Source organism: Amblyomma mixtum, chromosome 5 (assembly GCF_055824585.1).
Source record: "Amblyomma mixtum isolate Tamu chromosome 5, ASM5582458v1, whole genome shotgun sequence".
In the NCBI taxonomy this organism is placed as follows: Eukaryota; Metazoa; Arthropoda; class Arachnida; order Ixodida; family Ixodidae; genus Amblyomma; species Amblyomma mixtum.
The window spans coordinates 201,382,013-201,397,313 of record NC_143016.1 but is presented as its reverse complement, the minus strand read 5'-3'; the positions used below and the strand labels follow the sequence as shown (position 1 = coordinate 201,397,313).

The following is a 15,301-nucleotide window of genomic DNA, read 5'->3' as shown; positions in this document are numbered from 1 at the left end:
AGGAGTGGCTATTATTGTAAAGAACTCCATAAATCTGACACCACTCGATGGCATCCCTGGACATGAAAGCTTGTTCTCCAAGGTAGAAGTTTTTGGTAATACTGTTGTTATCGGTGTTGCGTATCGCCCACCTAACGCGGACACTCTTTTTCTTGAGCAGTTTTGTGACTATGTGCAGCGTTTCAGGGGAGTTCATACAAAGTTGATTATAGGCGGTGATTTTAACTTGCCTCATATTGACTGGCTAAATATGACAGTACCGGGTGGCGATTTAAAACATTCTAACTTGCTTCTAAGTGTTACTTTTTCATGTGACCTCACCCAGGTTGTTCACGTGCCTACACGAATCACACCTTCATCGCGGTACACTTTAGATTTGTTGTTCGTTAGTCCTGCTATTTCCTGCACTCATGTTGATGTTATGAGTGGTGTGTCTGACCATGAACTAGTATCGGCAACTTTTCATCTCCAAAGTAGGTCTGAAAGCAATAATTCACCTGTTATTGTTAAAGACTTCAATAGAGCAGATGATGTGAATATTCTTGACTACCTAGAGACACGTTACCATGGCTTTGAGACCCACGAGGACGTAAATATGTTATGGTCCAGGTTTAAAACATTATGCTTCGAATGTCTGGAACGGTTTGTTCCGAACAAGCTCAAAAAGAAAAGCCATAATCCATGGATTACAAGAGATATTATACATATGAAGCGGAAGCTAAAACGACTCCGGCGAATGCCTTCTCGGCCACTAGCTGTCATTAGAAGCTTACGAAATGAGCTCAAGAATAGGATAAAGCAAGCTAAAGACAACTTCTCTTCCGTTACCCTCGGAAACTTTCTCCAACAGGCACCGGCAAAATTTTGGAGATTTATAAATGACAACAGGTCAAATGAAATTTCTTTATGTGTTAATGGCATACAAGTTACAGATTCTACATATGTAGCCAATGAATTTAACAAGTATTTCCACTCAGTGTTCGCGCCTAAAGACCAGAGCATTGGTTTTGCACCCGAGGAGTTCCAGTCGACAATGCACGACGTAGTTGTGACTTGAGAAGGTATTGTTAATTTACTCTTAAACTTGGACGTGAAAAAAGCAGTGGGGCCACACAATATTCCTACAGCATTTCTGCCCCGTTACGCAGAGTGGATATCGCACTACTTGCACGCAATCTTTACTGCTTCGTTGTCAAGCTCAGCACTGCCTGCCGACTGGAAAAACGCCCGTGTTGTCCCTATTTTCAAATCCAGTGATCGTACAACGGTATCCAATTACCGCCCCATTTCCTTAACTTCAGTTAGTTCGAAGCTATTGGAACACATAATTTGCAGAGAACTAGTTCAATATTTAGAAGAAAACCGCTTATTGTCAGATGCCCAGCATGGGTTTGGGCACGGGCTCTCCACCATCACACAGTTAATTACTACCTGCCATACCTTTTTTCTTGCAATTAATGACAGAGGCCAAATCGATGCAGTGTTCCTTGACTTTGCCAAGGCTTTTGATAAGGTGCCACACAATAAACTGATACAAAAGCTTTATAACTTTGGAATAAACAGAATACTTATTGACTTTATAAAAGCCTATCTTGACAACCGAGCACAGTATGTTAACGTAAATAATAGTTCTTTAGATAGCCTTCCAATGACATCAGGTGTACCCCAGGGGTCTGTCCTGAGCCCGGTTTTGTTCCTTATTTATATCAATGATATTGTTACCGAGATAGACCCTGGAAAAGTAGTTAAACTTTTTGCGGACGATTGTGTTGTGTACACAACGGTCAGGTCAACACACGATCAAGAACTCCTTAACGCGAATCTTGGCAATATTTACACCTGGTGCGAAAAGTGGGAAATGGCTCTGAACATAAAAAAATGCTCTGTTCTTCGTGTCTCAAACAAGAAGCAAACATTCGCGGTGGCTCAGCGGCTATGGTGCTCGGCTGCTGTCCCAAAAGACGCGGGTTCGATCCCGGCCGTGGCGGCTAGAATTTCTTTGGTGGAGAAATTTTAGAGGCCCGTGTACTATGCGATGTCAGTGCACGTTAAAGAACCCCAGGTGGTCGAAATTTCCGAAGCCCTCCACTACGGCGTCTCTCATAGCCTTAGTCGCTTTGGGACGTTAAACCCCATAAACCAACCAAACCAACCAAGAAGCAAACATTAGCTCACACATACAATATTGGTCGGGATGTAATTAACGAAGTATCAGTTGTAAAATATCTAGGAGTCACAATAACATCAACTTTAACCTGGAACAAACATATTGACAACATATGTTGTACCGCACGTAAGGCCTTATGGGGGATTCGAAGAAAATTGGCGACAGCCCCAACACAGGTGAAGCTCACTGCATACAAATCCTGGTTAGACCGATTTTGGAGTATGCGTCATGCATATGGGACCCCTACACCAAAACAAATATAGATAAGTTGGAAAAGGTAAAGTGAATGGCCGTCCGTTTTATTTGCAACCGCTACAGACGAACAGATAGCGTAACAAAGATGATTAATCTCTTGGATCTTCAGACCCTCCAATCCAGACGCACAGAATACAGGCTTAAGTTCTTGTGCCTCCTGTACAATAATAAGCAAAAATAAACAAGACTCTCTACCTTACCCCTGCACCTCGAGCTAACACACGGTTTAACCACGGGAAAATCTTAAAACAATACCAGGCTTGCATCGATTCATTTAAATATTCCTATTTCCCTACGACTGTGTCCGACTGGAATAAGCTGCCTCAGAATGTTGTCGATTCTCCTGACGAAGTGGAATTCATTGCTGCTTTGAAAAGTTTGAATGTATGACCTTTTTCTTTGACTTCATTTTGTATTTTTGGTATTATTCATGTGTGTTTCCCACTCCTGCTTGGACTACAGAAGGAGTCTGCAGTATTCCTAAATAAAAAAAAAGGTTAGAAAGGGAGCCGCGCGCGGCGGGAAGGGCTCTCTAAGCTCTCTTCTCGCCGCGGTGTTACTGCCGTTTTTGCCCAGCCGACGCCCTGCCTGCCCGCGCCTCCCGGACTACCCAACGCCGGTCGACGACGACTTGGTAAGGATAGAACATTCTTCCGCAGTGTGCTTTGCCTTGCGCTAGGTTAATAAACGGTTTCCTAGCGTACTCTGTTCGTTGCCTACTTCGTCCGAACCCGCCGTGGCTGTGACTTTGCGCCACGGGTTGGGGACACGAGAACGCCTGCGCATAGCTGGCACGGAAGCTCGCCTTTCCGACCGGCTGCACGCGGAGTGACCCCATATATTGGCACCCGAACGTGGGGCGAACTAGGCATTGAGCAGTGTACTTTGTTGGAGCGAACGACTGTCGACGCGCTAACAAAGGATGGCAGCTGATAGGCCTGACTTCCAGTCTTTGTTCATGCTGTCAGAGCTAGCGGCACAGAGCCAGGGCTCCCTACTTGACTTGCCTTTGGAAGGTGTAAATCTTGAGTGTTCCACGCGGAATAGCCGAGTTGCTTTCCCGGGCGCGTCGGCAGGACTCAGGCCTGGTACGGAGGGCACCTCGCCGCTCCGTGGTGCTAACAATGGGGCACCTAGGCCTCATCATTCGACACCATCAGCGGCTGCGCCCAACTCCGGGGGCATTAGTCCGCAGTCATCCGAGGTGCTCTTGCAGAACGCGATGCAAGTTGTGCAGAGCTTAGCGGGTATGTTGCAAAACAATTTGCAAGCCCCGGCCCAGGCACCCCGTCTTAGGATAGACGTACCTACCTACACGGGGTACCATGACAGAACAGGGGCTAATGAGTACCTCGACCGTCTGCTGCATTATCAGCAAGCGACAGGAATCGCAGACGCCGAACTTCTCGCGCGTGTTGTGCCTGTCTCTTTGACGGAGCAAGCGGCCCGCTGGTACCGACTAACCGGCAACCGAGCGAGGACAATGGAGGAGTTTAGCGCAAGCTTCCACGACGAATTCTTTCCCGCTAACTACGACTGGCGTTTGAGGAGAGAGCTGGAACTGCGCACCCAGCACCCCGACGAGTCTTTGTTAGAGTACGTCCGAGCGATGGACAAACTGTATCGCCTCGCTGACCCTCGCGCCACGAACATGGAGAAAGTTGAGCGTGTCACACGACAAGCGCACCCGTCTTTCGCGGCCTACCTGAGAGGAGGCAGGTTTAGAGACCTGGACGAGCTAGCTGCTGAGGCGAAGCGCATTCAGGGAGACATCCTCTCAGCGCGAGCGTATCGGCCGCCACCACCCTCATCGCAGTCACTTGAGCCGCGCTGCGCGTGGAATGGCAGCTCAGCGCGTAGTCCGTCTAGAGCTGAAGCGACAGCACAATTTGCTGACGAGCGTGTCCCGAGGGGTTGGGAGTTGTCCGACCGCGCTTTGGACCCATTCAGCTACGCGTTGCGAACAGCACACGCTGCCGCAGAGCGCAACACACGTAGCCGAGATTGCGAGGCCGACACGTGGCCGCGCGAGCGGCCCCCACCGTCCGCACCGCGAGATCGAGATCGAAACGACCGACCGGAACGTGGCGACCAGCGCCTAGCCCGTCGGAGCCCGAGCAACCGCTGCTACAGGTGTGACCAACCGTGGCACTTCGCCCGCGACTGTGGCCGCCTCCCCGCCCGTGAGCAAACACGGCCGGGAAACGGCCACAGCCGCCGGTGATCGACCTTCGATCCCGCGCGGCGTACACAGAGAAACCCGGTTTATTAGTGCCTTTGGCATGTCGCGTAGGAAGTTCTGTTGACTTACCAGCGCCGTTCATTGAGCTAACGATAGCTCGAAAGAAATTCACCGCGTTACTCGATACAGGGGCAAGCGCTTCTTTGTTCGGTGACGAGGTGCTAAACCATCTCCGCCAGAACAAAATCCGGTTGAGAAAGTGCGATACCACTTTTCGCCTCGCGAGCGGCACAGCGCGATCTAGCGGTGCGGCTAGGATAGTGGTTCGCTGGGAAAGACGCGTGCGGCGACAACGCCTCGTTCATCTTCCCTGTTTATCCGTTCCTGTAATTCTTGGGCGAGACTTCCTAGCCAAGACAGGCATTGTGATAGACATAACCAGCGGAGGCTATCGGGAGCGCACCACCGGCGCCTTGAAGCTTTTTGCGAAAGCGCCCGCGGCCTCGCAGTCAATTACGGCTCGGAACGCGAAGCGAGCGGGGAGAGACCGTGGAAAATAACCCCCGCCGGCCCGGAAACAAGCATGCGGGCGGACAGTCGCCGCTGAGAGAGGGCCCACAGAGAATGTTGTCGCGGTAGAAATCTGTTCTACCGTGCCAGGGAGGGCAATGCACCCTTTGTTGTCGGAGGTGAACAGCGTATCGGAGAGGGAGAAGGCACGCTTGTCATCTCTCCTCTACGAATTCAACGCCACATTCACGGACCGGCCTGGCCTCACTACACTAGTAAGGCACAGAATAGACATGGGTGATGCACTGCCGTGGAAGTGCAATCCTAGACCAATTAGCTTGGCTAAGAGAAAAGCACTAGACGACGCCTTAGACGAACTTATCGACACTGGCGTTGTGGAGAGGTCTAACTTCCCGGTAGTCTTAGTTCCAAAGAAAGACGATACATATCGGCTTTGCGTGGACTGCCGCAGACTGAATGAGGTTACGAGAAAGGATGCGTACCCTCTACCAACCATTTCTTCCCTAGTGTCGAACCTAGGTGGGGCGAAGTACTTTACTACGCTCGATTCTAGCCGCGGATACTTTCAGGTAGAAATGGATGAGCGTGATAAGGAGAAAACTGCTTTCACTTGTCACAGAGGTCTTTTCCAATTCAATAGAATGTCTTTTGGCTTGGTAGGAGCACCCGCTACTTATCAGCGCCTAATGGACCGTGTTCTGGGAGATGCGAAGTGGCAACACGCGCTCGCATACCTAGACGACATCGTGGTGTGCTCGCAAAAGTTCGAGGAACACCTGCGCCACTTGAGGGACATCCTAGGGAGGCTGAGGTCCGCGGGAATCACTTTGAACCCGAAGAAGGCGCAGATCGCCGCGACCCGAATAACACTGTTGGGGTTCACGATCGACAAAGGCCGCATTCTGCCGTGCGAGGATAAACTCGAGGCTTTGCTGAAGTTTCCGTCGCCGTCAGATCTAGCCGGTCTCAGACGCTTCCTGGGAATGGCGAACTTTTATCGTCAGTTCATCCCAGATTGCACAGCGCTGTAGGCACCTTTGACAAAGCTTTTGCAGAAGGGCGAGCACTGGAGTTGGGGTCACGAGCAAGAGGCTGCACTGCGCAACCTCACCAAGGTGCTCGCGGACACGGCTGAGTTGCAGCTACCTGACCTGAACAGGGAGTTTGTGATTCAAACATACGCAAGCGACCTGGGCTTATGAGCAGTGTTGCTTCAGGAGCATGAGGGTGTCCTCCGACCGATAGCGTTCGCGAGCCGTTCACTGACGCCGGCAGAGAGAAACTACTCGGTGACAGAGAAGGAATGTCTCGCGATAGTTTTTGCTCTGCGGAAGTTCGACTACAACGTCGACGGGGTGGCATTTGTGATCGAGACGGATCAAATGGCGCTCACATGGCTGAGACGACTCAGCGAACCGAGCGGCCGCCTGGCGCGTTTGGCCCTGTTGCTGCAGCGTTACAACTTTACCGTGCGCTACCGCAGAGGGAAGAACAACGCCGTGGCTGACGCACTCTCGCGAGCGCCTGTCCAGAGCGAGGAAGGTCACGCGACCGACCGCCCGACAGAGAGAGAGAGTGAGGGATTGTCCCCAGCCGTAGCCGATGTAAGGGACGCGGACCGACCGTTGACCCCGGGCGAGAGCGTGAACCACGTGGACTACGCGAGTTCCGTGGGGATTGTGTTCAGCAGAAAGGAGTTGTTCGGAGCTCAGCAGATGGATTCGTTTTGTCGAAAAGTGTTCGACGGGCTCCGGTAGCCGGAGGGCCGGGCCGCCGCGCACACGGGGACAGCTGGTTTTGCTGTCGGTGCGGAGCGCCTGGAAACAGCTGGTAGTGCTGTGAGCGCGCTGGATTCTTATCTGCTGGATTCCGACGGCGTCTTGCTGAGGTATATCCCCTCCGAGAACGACACAAGCGAGGCGTTCAAGGTGGTGATACCGCGAGTGTTGAAAGCGGCACTGTTAAGTTACTTTCATGACTCGTGCATCGCTGGGCATACAAGCGGCCCCAAGACTTACATTAAGTTGTGTTGCTTTGCTACCTGGCTTGGCATGAAAAGGGACGTAACACGCTACGCCCGTTCGTGCCATGTGTGCCAATGCGTGAAGCCCCGGGGTGGACGACCGCCCGGCCTCATGCAGCCGATTAACAGCCAGACTCCCTGGCAAATCGCGGCGTGTGACATCATGAGACCGTATCCCACGACACCGAGTAGGAACAAGTTCCTGCTGGTGGTCACGGATCACTTCAGCAAGTGGGTTGAACTTTTTCCCCTTAGAAAGCTGACGGCACAAGTGATCATGGAGAAGCTGATGGACGTATTCACCAGGTTCGGTTTCCCAGAGCAGCTGAAAACGGACAACGCGTCCTACTTCACTGCGAAGGTGTTCGTAGATTCGTGCGCTGCACTCGGCATTAAGCACAAGAAAACGACCACCTATCATGCTCAGTCGAACCCCACGGAACGGGTGAACCGCAACATCAAGCACATGCTTGTCGCGTACTCTGAGAGGCACAAAGATTGGGACTTCTACCTGCCGGAGATCGCGTTCGCTTTTCGCTCGACCGTTAACCGCTCGACTGGGTATGCGCCGTCTTCTCTCAATCTGGGTAGAGAGCTGCTAAATCCGATGGACCGGGTTCTAACGGACAGCAGGAAGACGCCAGTCGCTTAGTCAGCACGAGCTGAATACGCGACGCAGCTGCGCGCTAAAATGACGGAGGCCTTACGCAAGGCTCGCCGCAACTTGAGTACTGCTAGGGCGCAGCAGAAAGCACAGTACGACCGCTCGCACCGAGATGTTCACTACGAAGTGGGCGATCTGGTGCTTCGGCGCCAACACGTGCTGAGCGATGCTAGCAGACAGTTCGCGGCCTCGTTGGCACCGAAATGGATCGGGCCGTTTCGCGTGCGAGAGAAGCTTTCCTCGCTCGTTTACAGGCTCGAGGACTTGCGGTCGAAACCGACAGGCGGACCGGTGCACGTATGCGACTTGAAACGTTACGTGCAGCGAGATGAGTGGGTCCAGGACACAGCCCGATCCACGCCGCAGTCGGAAAACGAGCGCTGCGATCAGCCGGCGAACTCCGCGTCCCGCTATAACTTGCGCCGTAGGCAGAAATAAAATCTGCCTGCGCGGACTAGAGCGAGGGCGCAGGCCGACACGCAGTCTCGTTAGATGCATGAACGTACGGGCCGCTCATGCCGATCGATGTTACGTAAGGCTTACTTGCGTTAACCCTCATGACTCTCGTGACGGCCGTACAGCTACGTAGCACGCGCTGCGGGAGTTGGCTACATCTGTGTTGGCCTTTTTCAGCGCAGATGGAAAAGAAGCAGGGCACATCAGAACGACATCGTTCACCACTACCGCCAACAAGCCACCATCCAGCTTCGGCAACGCGCCGCGCCCATGGCCCGCCGCTACGCCCAGCCCGCGACCTGAAGCCGCCACCCTGCTGCCACCTGGGCGCCCCTGCTACCTGCCACACCGCATCGGAGCTAACCGCCTGCCTAACGCCTGCCGACTGTACGCCGCTGCACCCGCCTACCCAAGAACAAGCTGGTCAAAACACAGAGAGCGCAGCCGTGGCCCTATTACCACCTCAACCCAGGGCGCTCGCCAGCTAACCAGGCATGCCAGGGCAGCCCAACCGGGGCCCTCGCCACTGTAGTCGCCTGACACAGCATCTCAGGGCGGCGCAGCCACGAACCTGCAGCCTCCAAGCCTTCTCGGCCGTTGCCACGGAGGCGGTCAACCACCTTGACCGGAGCGGCGCAGTCGCGCGTGCTCGGAGGACGGCGACAGGTGGCAAGCTAACGTCTGGCATCGGCATCTCGCGGGTGGCCAAACCTACGGACCAGCTGATCGGTGCGGGCGTGGCGCGGACGGCAACAAGTGTACGGGAGCCGAAGACCTTCGACCCCTGGATGGCGGAGAAGATTAAGTAACGTTGCGCCTACTTCTCTGTTCGGGAGGCTTCTTAAGGAGGGGAGGATGTGGGATATACAAATATCCTTCATCGCCCCCGCGCCGCGTCACGCGACGAAAGCGCGTGCCGCAGTGCGTGGGGAGAGGGGGCACCCGGCCACTCTCCTCACTCCCAGCTCGGACGTGACTTCACGCCTACGCCTTGGCGTCTTAGGGACGGGGTGAACGACTCTCCTTGGAGGTAACCGGTTGCCCAAGGGGGTGGCCATGTCGTAGGGGTTAAAAAGGGAGCCGCGCGCGGCGGGAAGGGCTCTTAAGCTTTCTTCTCGCCGCGGTATTACTGCCGTTTTTGCCCAGCCGACGCCCTGCCTGCCCGCGCCTCCCGGACTACCCAACGCCGGTCGACGACGACTTGGTAAGCTACTGAACCTTATATTATCGGATAGAACATTCTTCCGCAGTGTGCTTTGCCTTGCGCTAGGTTAATAAACGGTTTCCTAGCGTACTCTGTTCGTTGCCTGCTTCGTCCGAACCCGCCGTGGCTGTGATTTTACGCCACGGGTTGGAGACACGAGAACGCCCGCGCATAGCTGGCACGGAAGCTCGCCTTCCCGGCCGGCTGCACGTGTAGTGACCCCATAAGTGGTATTGCGTATTAAAAAAAGAAAACACAGTACACAATACGCCCTGATCAATGAAATTCCACCCTTGCAGAGTGAATAGAGCACATGGAATTAGCTTGTTATAAGGCAGAAAGGAAAGACAAAACAAATTCACTGAACGCACAAAAGTTACAAAACTGCATACACAATTGAAGTAGAGTGAGGCTGGAGAGAACAATCGTAATTACCATCCACTCGCCCTATGGCAAGGAGGTTATATTAAAACTCCCTATGGAAACAACTTGAGTGCATATACAATTACAACGGCTAAACCAAGCATGGTCACAAGGAGAAAGGACTTAACGGAAAGGGAAGTAGATTGAGAACAAAAAAAAGCCTAAAAAACAGGCCTAAAATGAAGTAGTCCAATTGCGGCTCGTCACTGACGAAGCCAAAGACAATCATTCGGAGATGCAATATTTTCATGTGTGTTGTTCGCTTTTTTTGCTTCTCGTTAGCGAATATTTTGTGCACACGCTAAATGAGTGCTTGAAGACCATAGTACATGACTGAACATTAACTGTATAAGCGTGAAATTTCCCCAGAAATGCACAGGTGAGGTCGACTGGACTCCTGTACTGTTGTTTACGTCGCTGTGTACAAACTGCTACTGCTCGTTTGCATGACATAATACACTAGCTGCGCATCACTTATCTTAATTAATCTCACTGTTGTACCGGTTGTACTCTTGCTTATTTACAAAGTTCGACAACTCTGTAGGAAGCGCCGATGCGACTGCACGCTGGGAAACAATTGGTAGCCTGGTTGCTGATATGGCGTAGGACCGGCGCTTCTCGGTAATCGTTCCTTTCTCCGATAAGAAGAGTAGCTCATTTTGAATCAGTTTACGCAGAAACATATTCGGTTACCATTCGCATTCATTGAAGCGGCCTTATTTTTCACCCAGAAGCGGCGGCAGCGATTGTTGCCAGCTGCCGAAAGCACTGAGCGGCAGTCTGAGTTACACCGGCGCTTCCCGTTCAGCGCATGCGCGTCCTGTAAAGGAACCGACAGTCGATTTCCGATCACTTTTGGTAAAACTACACTCGCTGTCCATTTGGGTTCGCTGAAACTAGAGAATTCGCTCTCCAGAATCGCCGAAATTCAGTACACATACCCTGTGGACTCATCAGGCCTACCTCGGAAGGGGGTCGTCATCTGCAAAGCGGGAGTAGCTGTTCAAGTGTGCGCATTATTTTTATTTGCATATGAATTAAAACATGGTTTCATTAAAAGGCGCTACCAAGGAAATGAAACGGAGGTTTTTAATTCCCAAAACAAAATTTCTGAATGTCGGAGAACTGCTGTTCAGGCTACGCACTCGCCTTGCCAGACCAAGTGGAGTTAGCCCAGCAAACTCACTACGAGGAAAGTATGTTCTGAAGCGAGTGTCACTGAAGCTCATCGTGTGCCAGTGCGCAAATGACACGTTAAGCGAATGCCACTTCCCACGAAACACAAAACGTCTTACAAACTTCTCGGAACAGCTCCAAATGACTACAAACGTCTTGCGCTGCGTTCAAACGTCTCATAGATGTCGACAAGAAGTTTACTCTGCGACGTCTCTTATACATCTGCAGTAAGACGTTTGCTGTGAAACTTCTGTGAAGCATTTGTAGTGAGATGTTTTCTAGACGTTTCTAACACGTGGAACTTAAGACCACGTCAAGGAGACGCGCTATAGCAATCAGCAGAGAGTTGCCGCCGTGGATTAAACATGCTGTAAATCACGGCACATAAATTAGATGGTTCTCCTGCTTGACATTTCGAAGAGCAGGCGCGCCGGTGCAAAGACCGCTCTTTGTACTCGAACAATGACAGCGCGTTTTCTCCTACGGAGCCCGAATCACGTTCCACATCGAGTACAGCTAACCCGCCCCTCGTAAGGCTGAATTTAAGTAACATATAATTTTCCTGAAAGCCGACGGTAGTTACGCAAGTAAAAAAATTTTCCTTCATGTTGCAAACGCCTCTGTTACGCCTCGGCTAGCCGGCGGCAGCACGCGGATTGTCAGGCGCCCGCCGCCTTCGCTGAGCTCACTTGTGCGCAATCTTTTCATGGCCTCCGAGATTACCCGCTGCGATCGTCTCGGGGGGGGGGGGGCGAATCTTGGAGGCAGTAATCTTTCTTGAGTCACGCCGCAGCTTGGTGCTTGGTGTCGCTGTGTATGCTGGCGATGCAAGCTAGTTTTCCAAAGTGGTTTTAACCGTTTCAAGCACAAATAAATCTTAATGGAAGCTGAAAGTGCTTAGTTTAACATTAAAGTATGAGATTCAGTTTGTTTTTTTTGGTTCTTTGAAGGTTTGTTTATATTTACGTTTAGAAATTTAGTACTTCATTTGGCCATTTGGCGTTTCAGACGCTAGCGAAAGCTACGCGCGCGAAGTGGATGCTTCGTAGGTTGCACATTTCGCTGCGGTCTATTTTGCTCGCTGGTTGGCATTTCATGCCGCTGCAGTTTGCAGTTTCCCCTTTTTCTGCGGTACCGTCTACTACCAGTGTTGCACTGAAATGTGAGCCTCGTTTTCCGCAAAAGTGTGTAACCTTCCATTTCTCTTGTGTGGTGAAAGTCTCGGCCTTGCTGTAGGAAAGCCACTATCGCGCCTGATTGAACGGCCGGCTAGTGTGTCACTCCTTTAGTTTATAAATCACAAAACAGTATCAGCCAGTGTTCTACATACCAAAGTGCAGCGTTGAATGCATTAAAACAGGGCATTTGCATGTATTTGAGCTTTTGTTAAGTGGATACAGCTAGGGTGCTCTCGCATGCGAGTTGCTTTCTTTACCAAGGCGGTGACAAAGTGAACGTGACAAAGCTTCAAACCAACCAGCTTTGTTTAAGCGTAGGTTGATAAGACGCGAATCTTTTCCTACATAATGATTAAAATTCTTGCTAAAGACTCTCTTCTGGCCACCTGTGTGCTCCAATTCTCCTTGCTGTGATTGCCGTCAGTGAAACTCGCGTTAAAAAGGCTTTCGTTATCTTAACTGCGGAAAGGACTCTGCAGTATTAATTATCACGAAGTAAACATGAGGCCCGTCGTGACGGCTGTGTGGCATTGTCGTTCGGCTGCTGATCCCAAGGTCGGAAGTTTTTCGATGCCGGCCGCGGCGGCCGTATGTCGATGGAGTCGAAATACAAAAACGTCCGCGTACTGTGCGAAGTCAGCATATCTTAAAGAACCGCTGGTGGTCCAAATTAACCCGGCGACTTCCACTACGGCGTACCTCAAAGTCAATTTGTCGCTTCGGTACGGTAAACCCCACAATTTACAAGTGATCATGAAGTGGAAGTTGTATCGATTTCATGACATTCAATGACTGCATGCGTAAACTAAGCAAACCACTGAAGCAATACAGTTGCTGACTGTTTTTGTTGCAGGTCATGATGAAAATATGGGAGAATACTTTGTAGAAAAACTGTGATTGCCTAATTTTAGTTCATTTGTGCGGAACTGCCCTGAGCTATTTCTTCTGCTATGTGGCCTTTTGTATGCCTAGCTGCTGCAAGCTTTGTGATTTGCCTGAGGTCTGTGGTTGGTTATTCGCCCATAGTATTAAAATGAAACGAGAGAACCTTGACAATCCGGGTGTGTTACTGCACTGACTTGTCAAGCTTTTGTTTCATTACGATTGAGAGCCCTGCACTAAGGTAGTTTACTCAGTGGTGCTGCTCTGTATGTGTGCAGGCTGTTTGACTGTGCAGTGAAGTACTACGGCTCTTTGCAGGCATGGCTGCTTTTATTTTTTGGCAAACCATTGCACCGTGCACAGCTGGCGTTGTCCCTGCTTCACTGTGTACATTTCGTTATGGGTGCAGCCTGTTCAACAGTGGTTTTCAGAGGTCCTCCTTGCCTGTTGAACTCCTCAAGTTTTGGAAAGCACTCTTTGCAGCTGACACTTTTTCTTTCACTTCATGATTTCTTGTATAGGTGTAGGCTGTTTGCTAATCATTCCACAAGCCCCATTATTTGTTTGTCCTTTAGAACTCCAACTGTTGGCCGGAGGAGCAAGGACCTGGTCTAGTTTCACGCAAATTAATCGCAGCACCTTGTACTTGGTTGTTCAGACGACTTGGCCTGGAGATTGTTTCAGTTCTGAGGGGAGCATCTGGACTAATGCTTCTTGTGCAGTGGTGTAAGTAATCTCTTGCCCGCTATTTGAGCTTCATCGTACAGATTAGAATGGGCTTGTTTTGCAATGCAGTGTTAAAAACCTTATACACACGCACTTTTATTTGTCTTATCTTTCAAATGTCCCCCTGTGTGGCTGTCAAAGTAAGGTCCAAGATTTAACCCATCTCTGGTGTATACTGAAGTGATGCAGGTATTACCAGGGCAGCAGAATCTCTGCTGTGTTTTCGTGCGACGGTGCAAGATGTCAACCATCAACCACTTTTGATTCAGCCGCATCTTGCCGGTAAGAGAATGCCTGTTTGCAAGATGCAGCTTAGGAGGTTCTGTGAGTACAGTGTGCATCACAGTAAGGCAGTGCACTTGCTATTGACTGCTTGGCTTTCAGTGTCCATGCACGCTGTTTGAATTTTGCTTCTGTTAAAGGCCTCCACAGTGATTGACTTCTTGAGTTTATGGTGAACCGTAGCACTCTGCTGAAATGCCACTTGTAATGCCATCATATGCATCTATGTTTTTAGCAAGCTTATGTTATTGCCTGTGCCATCACTCCTTGCCATTTCCTGGTCTTATTTGCTTCCGACTCCTCACTGGCCATTCTACATGCACCTGACTGACTGTGCTTTTGGGGAATCTAATATTTTTCACTTCTGCAGGCTGCTGAACAGAGCTGGATTTGACTTCCCCTTGTTACCATCTAGTTGGCATCCTCCTTGCAAGAAAAGCGATTTTTGGAACACCTAGCGAGCTCTTCACTGCCATCCACATCACAGCAACAAGGCCCGGTGCCGAATTAATTTTTGATTTAACAATTTGTTGCTGCTCAACACTTTCCCGCCATCCAAGTGCTTACCGTTGTAATGTCAGCCAAACCAGTAAAGCTACCTCCTCCGTGGCTTCTAACATTAATTTCCTGGTGTGTGTGGGGGTGTATGCACTGGATTCAATAAACAGTAACACAGTGACTGAAAAGTGTGCTAGCACATGCATTTATGGTTGATTACTACAGCCATACATCCCTTGAAATGTGGGCTCAGTGTTCAGGTCATTGCAAATCAGCTTTGAGTTCATTTTTGAGTGGTGTATACCAGAAAATTGAGCTATAACATTTTTAAAGCTTTAGAGGGTTTACAGGCAGCACTAAAATCAGTCTTCAAATGCGTAAAATAATCCAGGCACCTTTTTCGGAAAAAAAAGGAACGTCTAAAAAAATTCTAGAAAAGTTCTACCGCAGAAGTTTTCTAGCCGTATACAAGCGTAGCGTTAGCAGAGCTAATAGAGGGCTAGTCAATGTCTTAAGTCTAAAAAACTGCTTAGATGAAACTTCTTTTAGATGTCAAGCTTTTTTACGAAGACATTTTTTAGACGTCTATTAGCGCTTTTTGTGTTCCGTGGGTTGTTGAAAGTGGCACTAAATGCGCCATTGAGGCAGGAGTAT

General features: G+C 50.4%; 1 protein-coding gene across 1 annotated transcript; it reads left to right on the top strand.

Moving 5' to 3' along the window:
• Nucleotides 1-3,618: 3,618 nt before the first annotated feature.
• LOC149345435 (uncharacterized) lies at nt 3,619-4,646 on the top strand. The gene has a single exon (XM_089547426.1). The coding sequence runs from the start codon at nt 3,645-3,647 to the stop codon at nt 4,644-4,646; it is 1,002 nt and encodes a 333-aa protein (XP_089403552.1). The 5' UTR covers nt 3,619-3,644.
• Nucleotides 4,647-15,301: the final 10,655 nt, after the last annotated feature.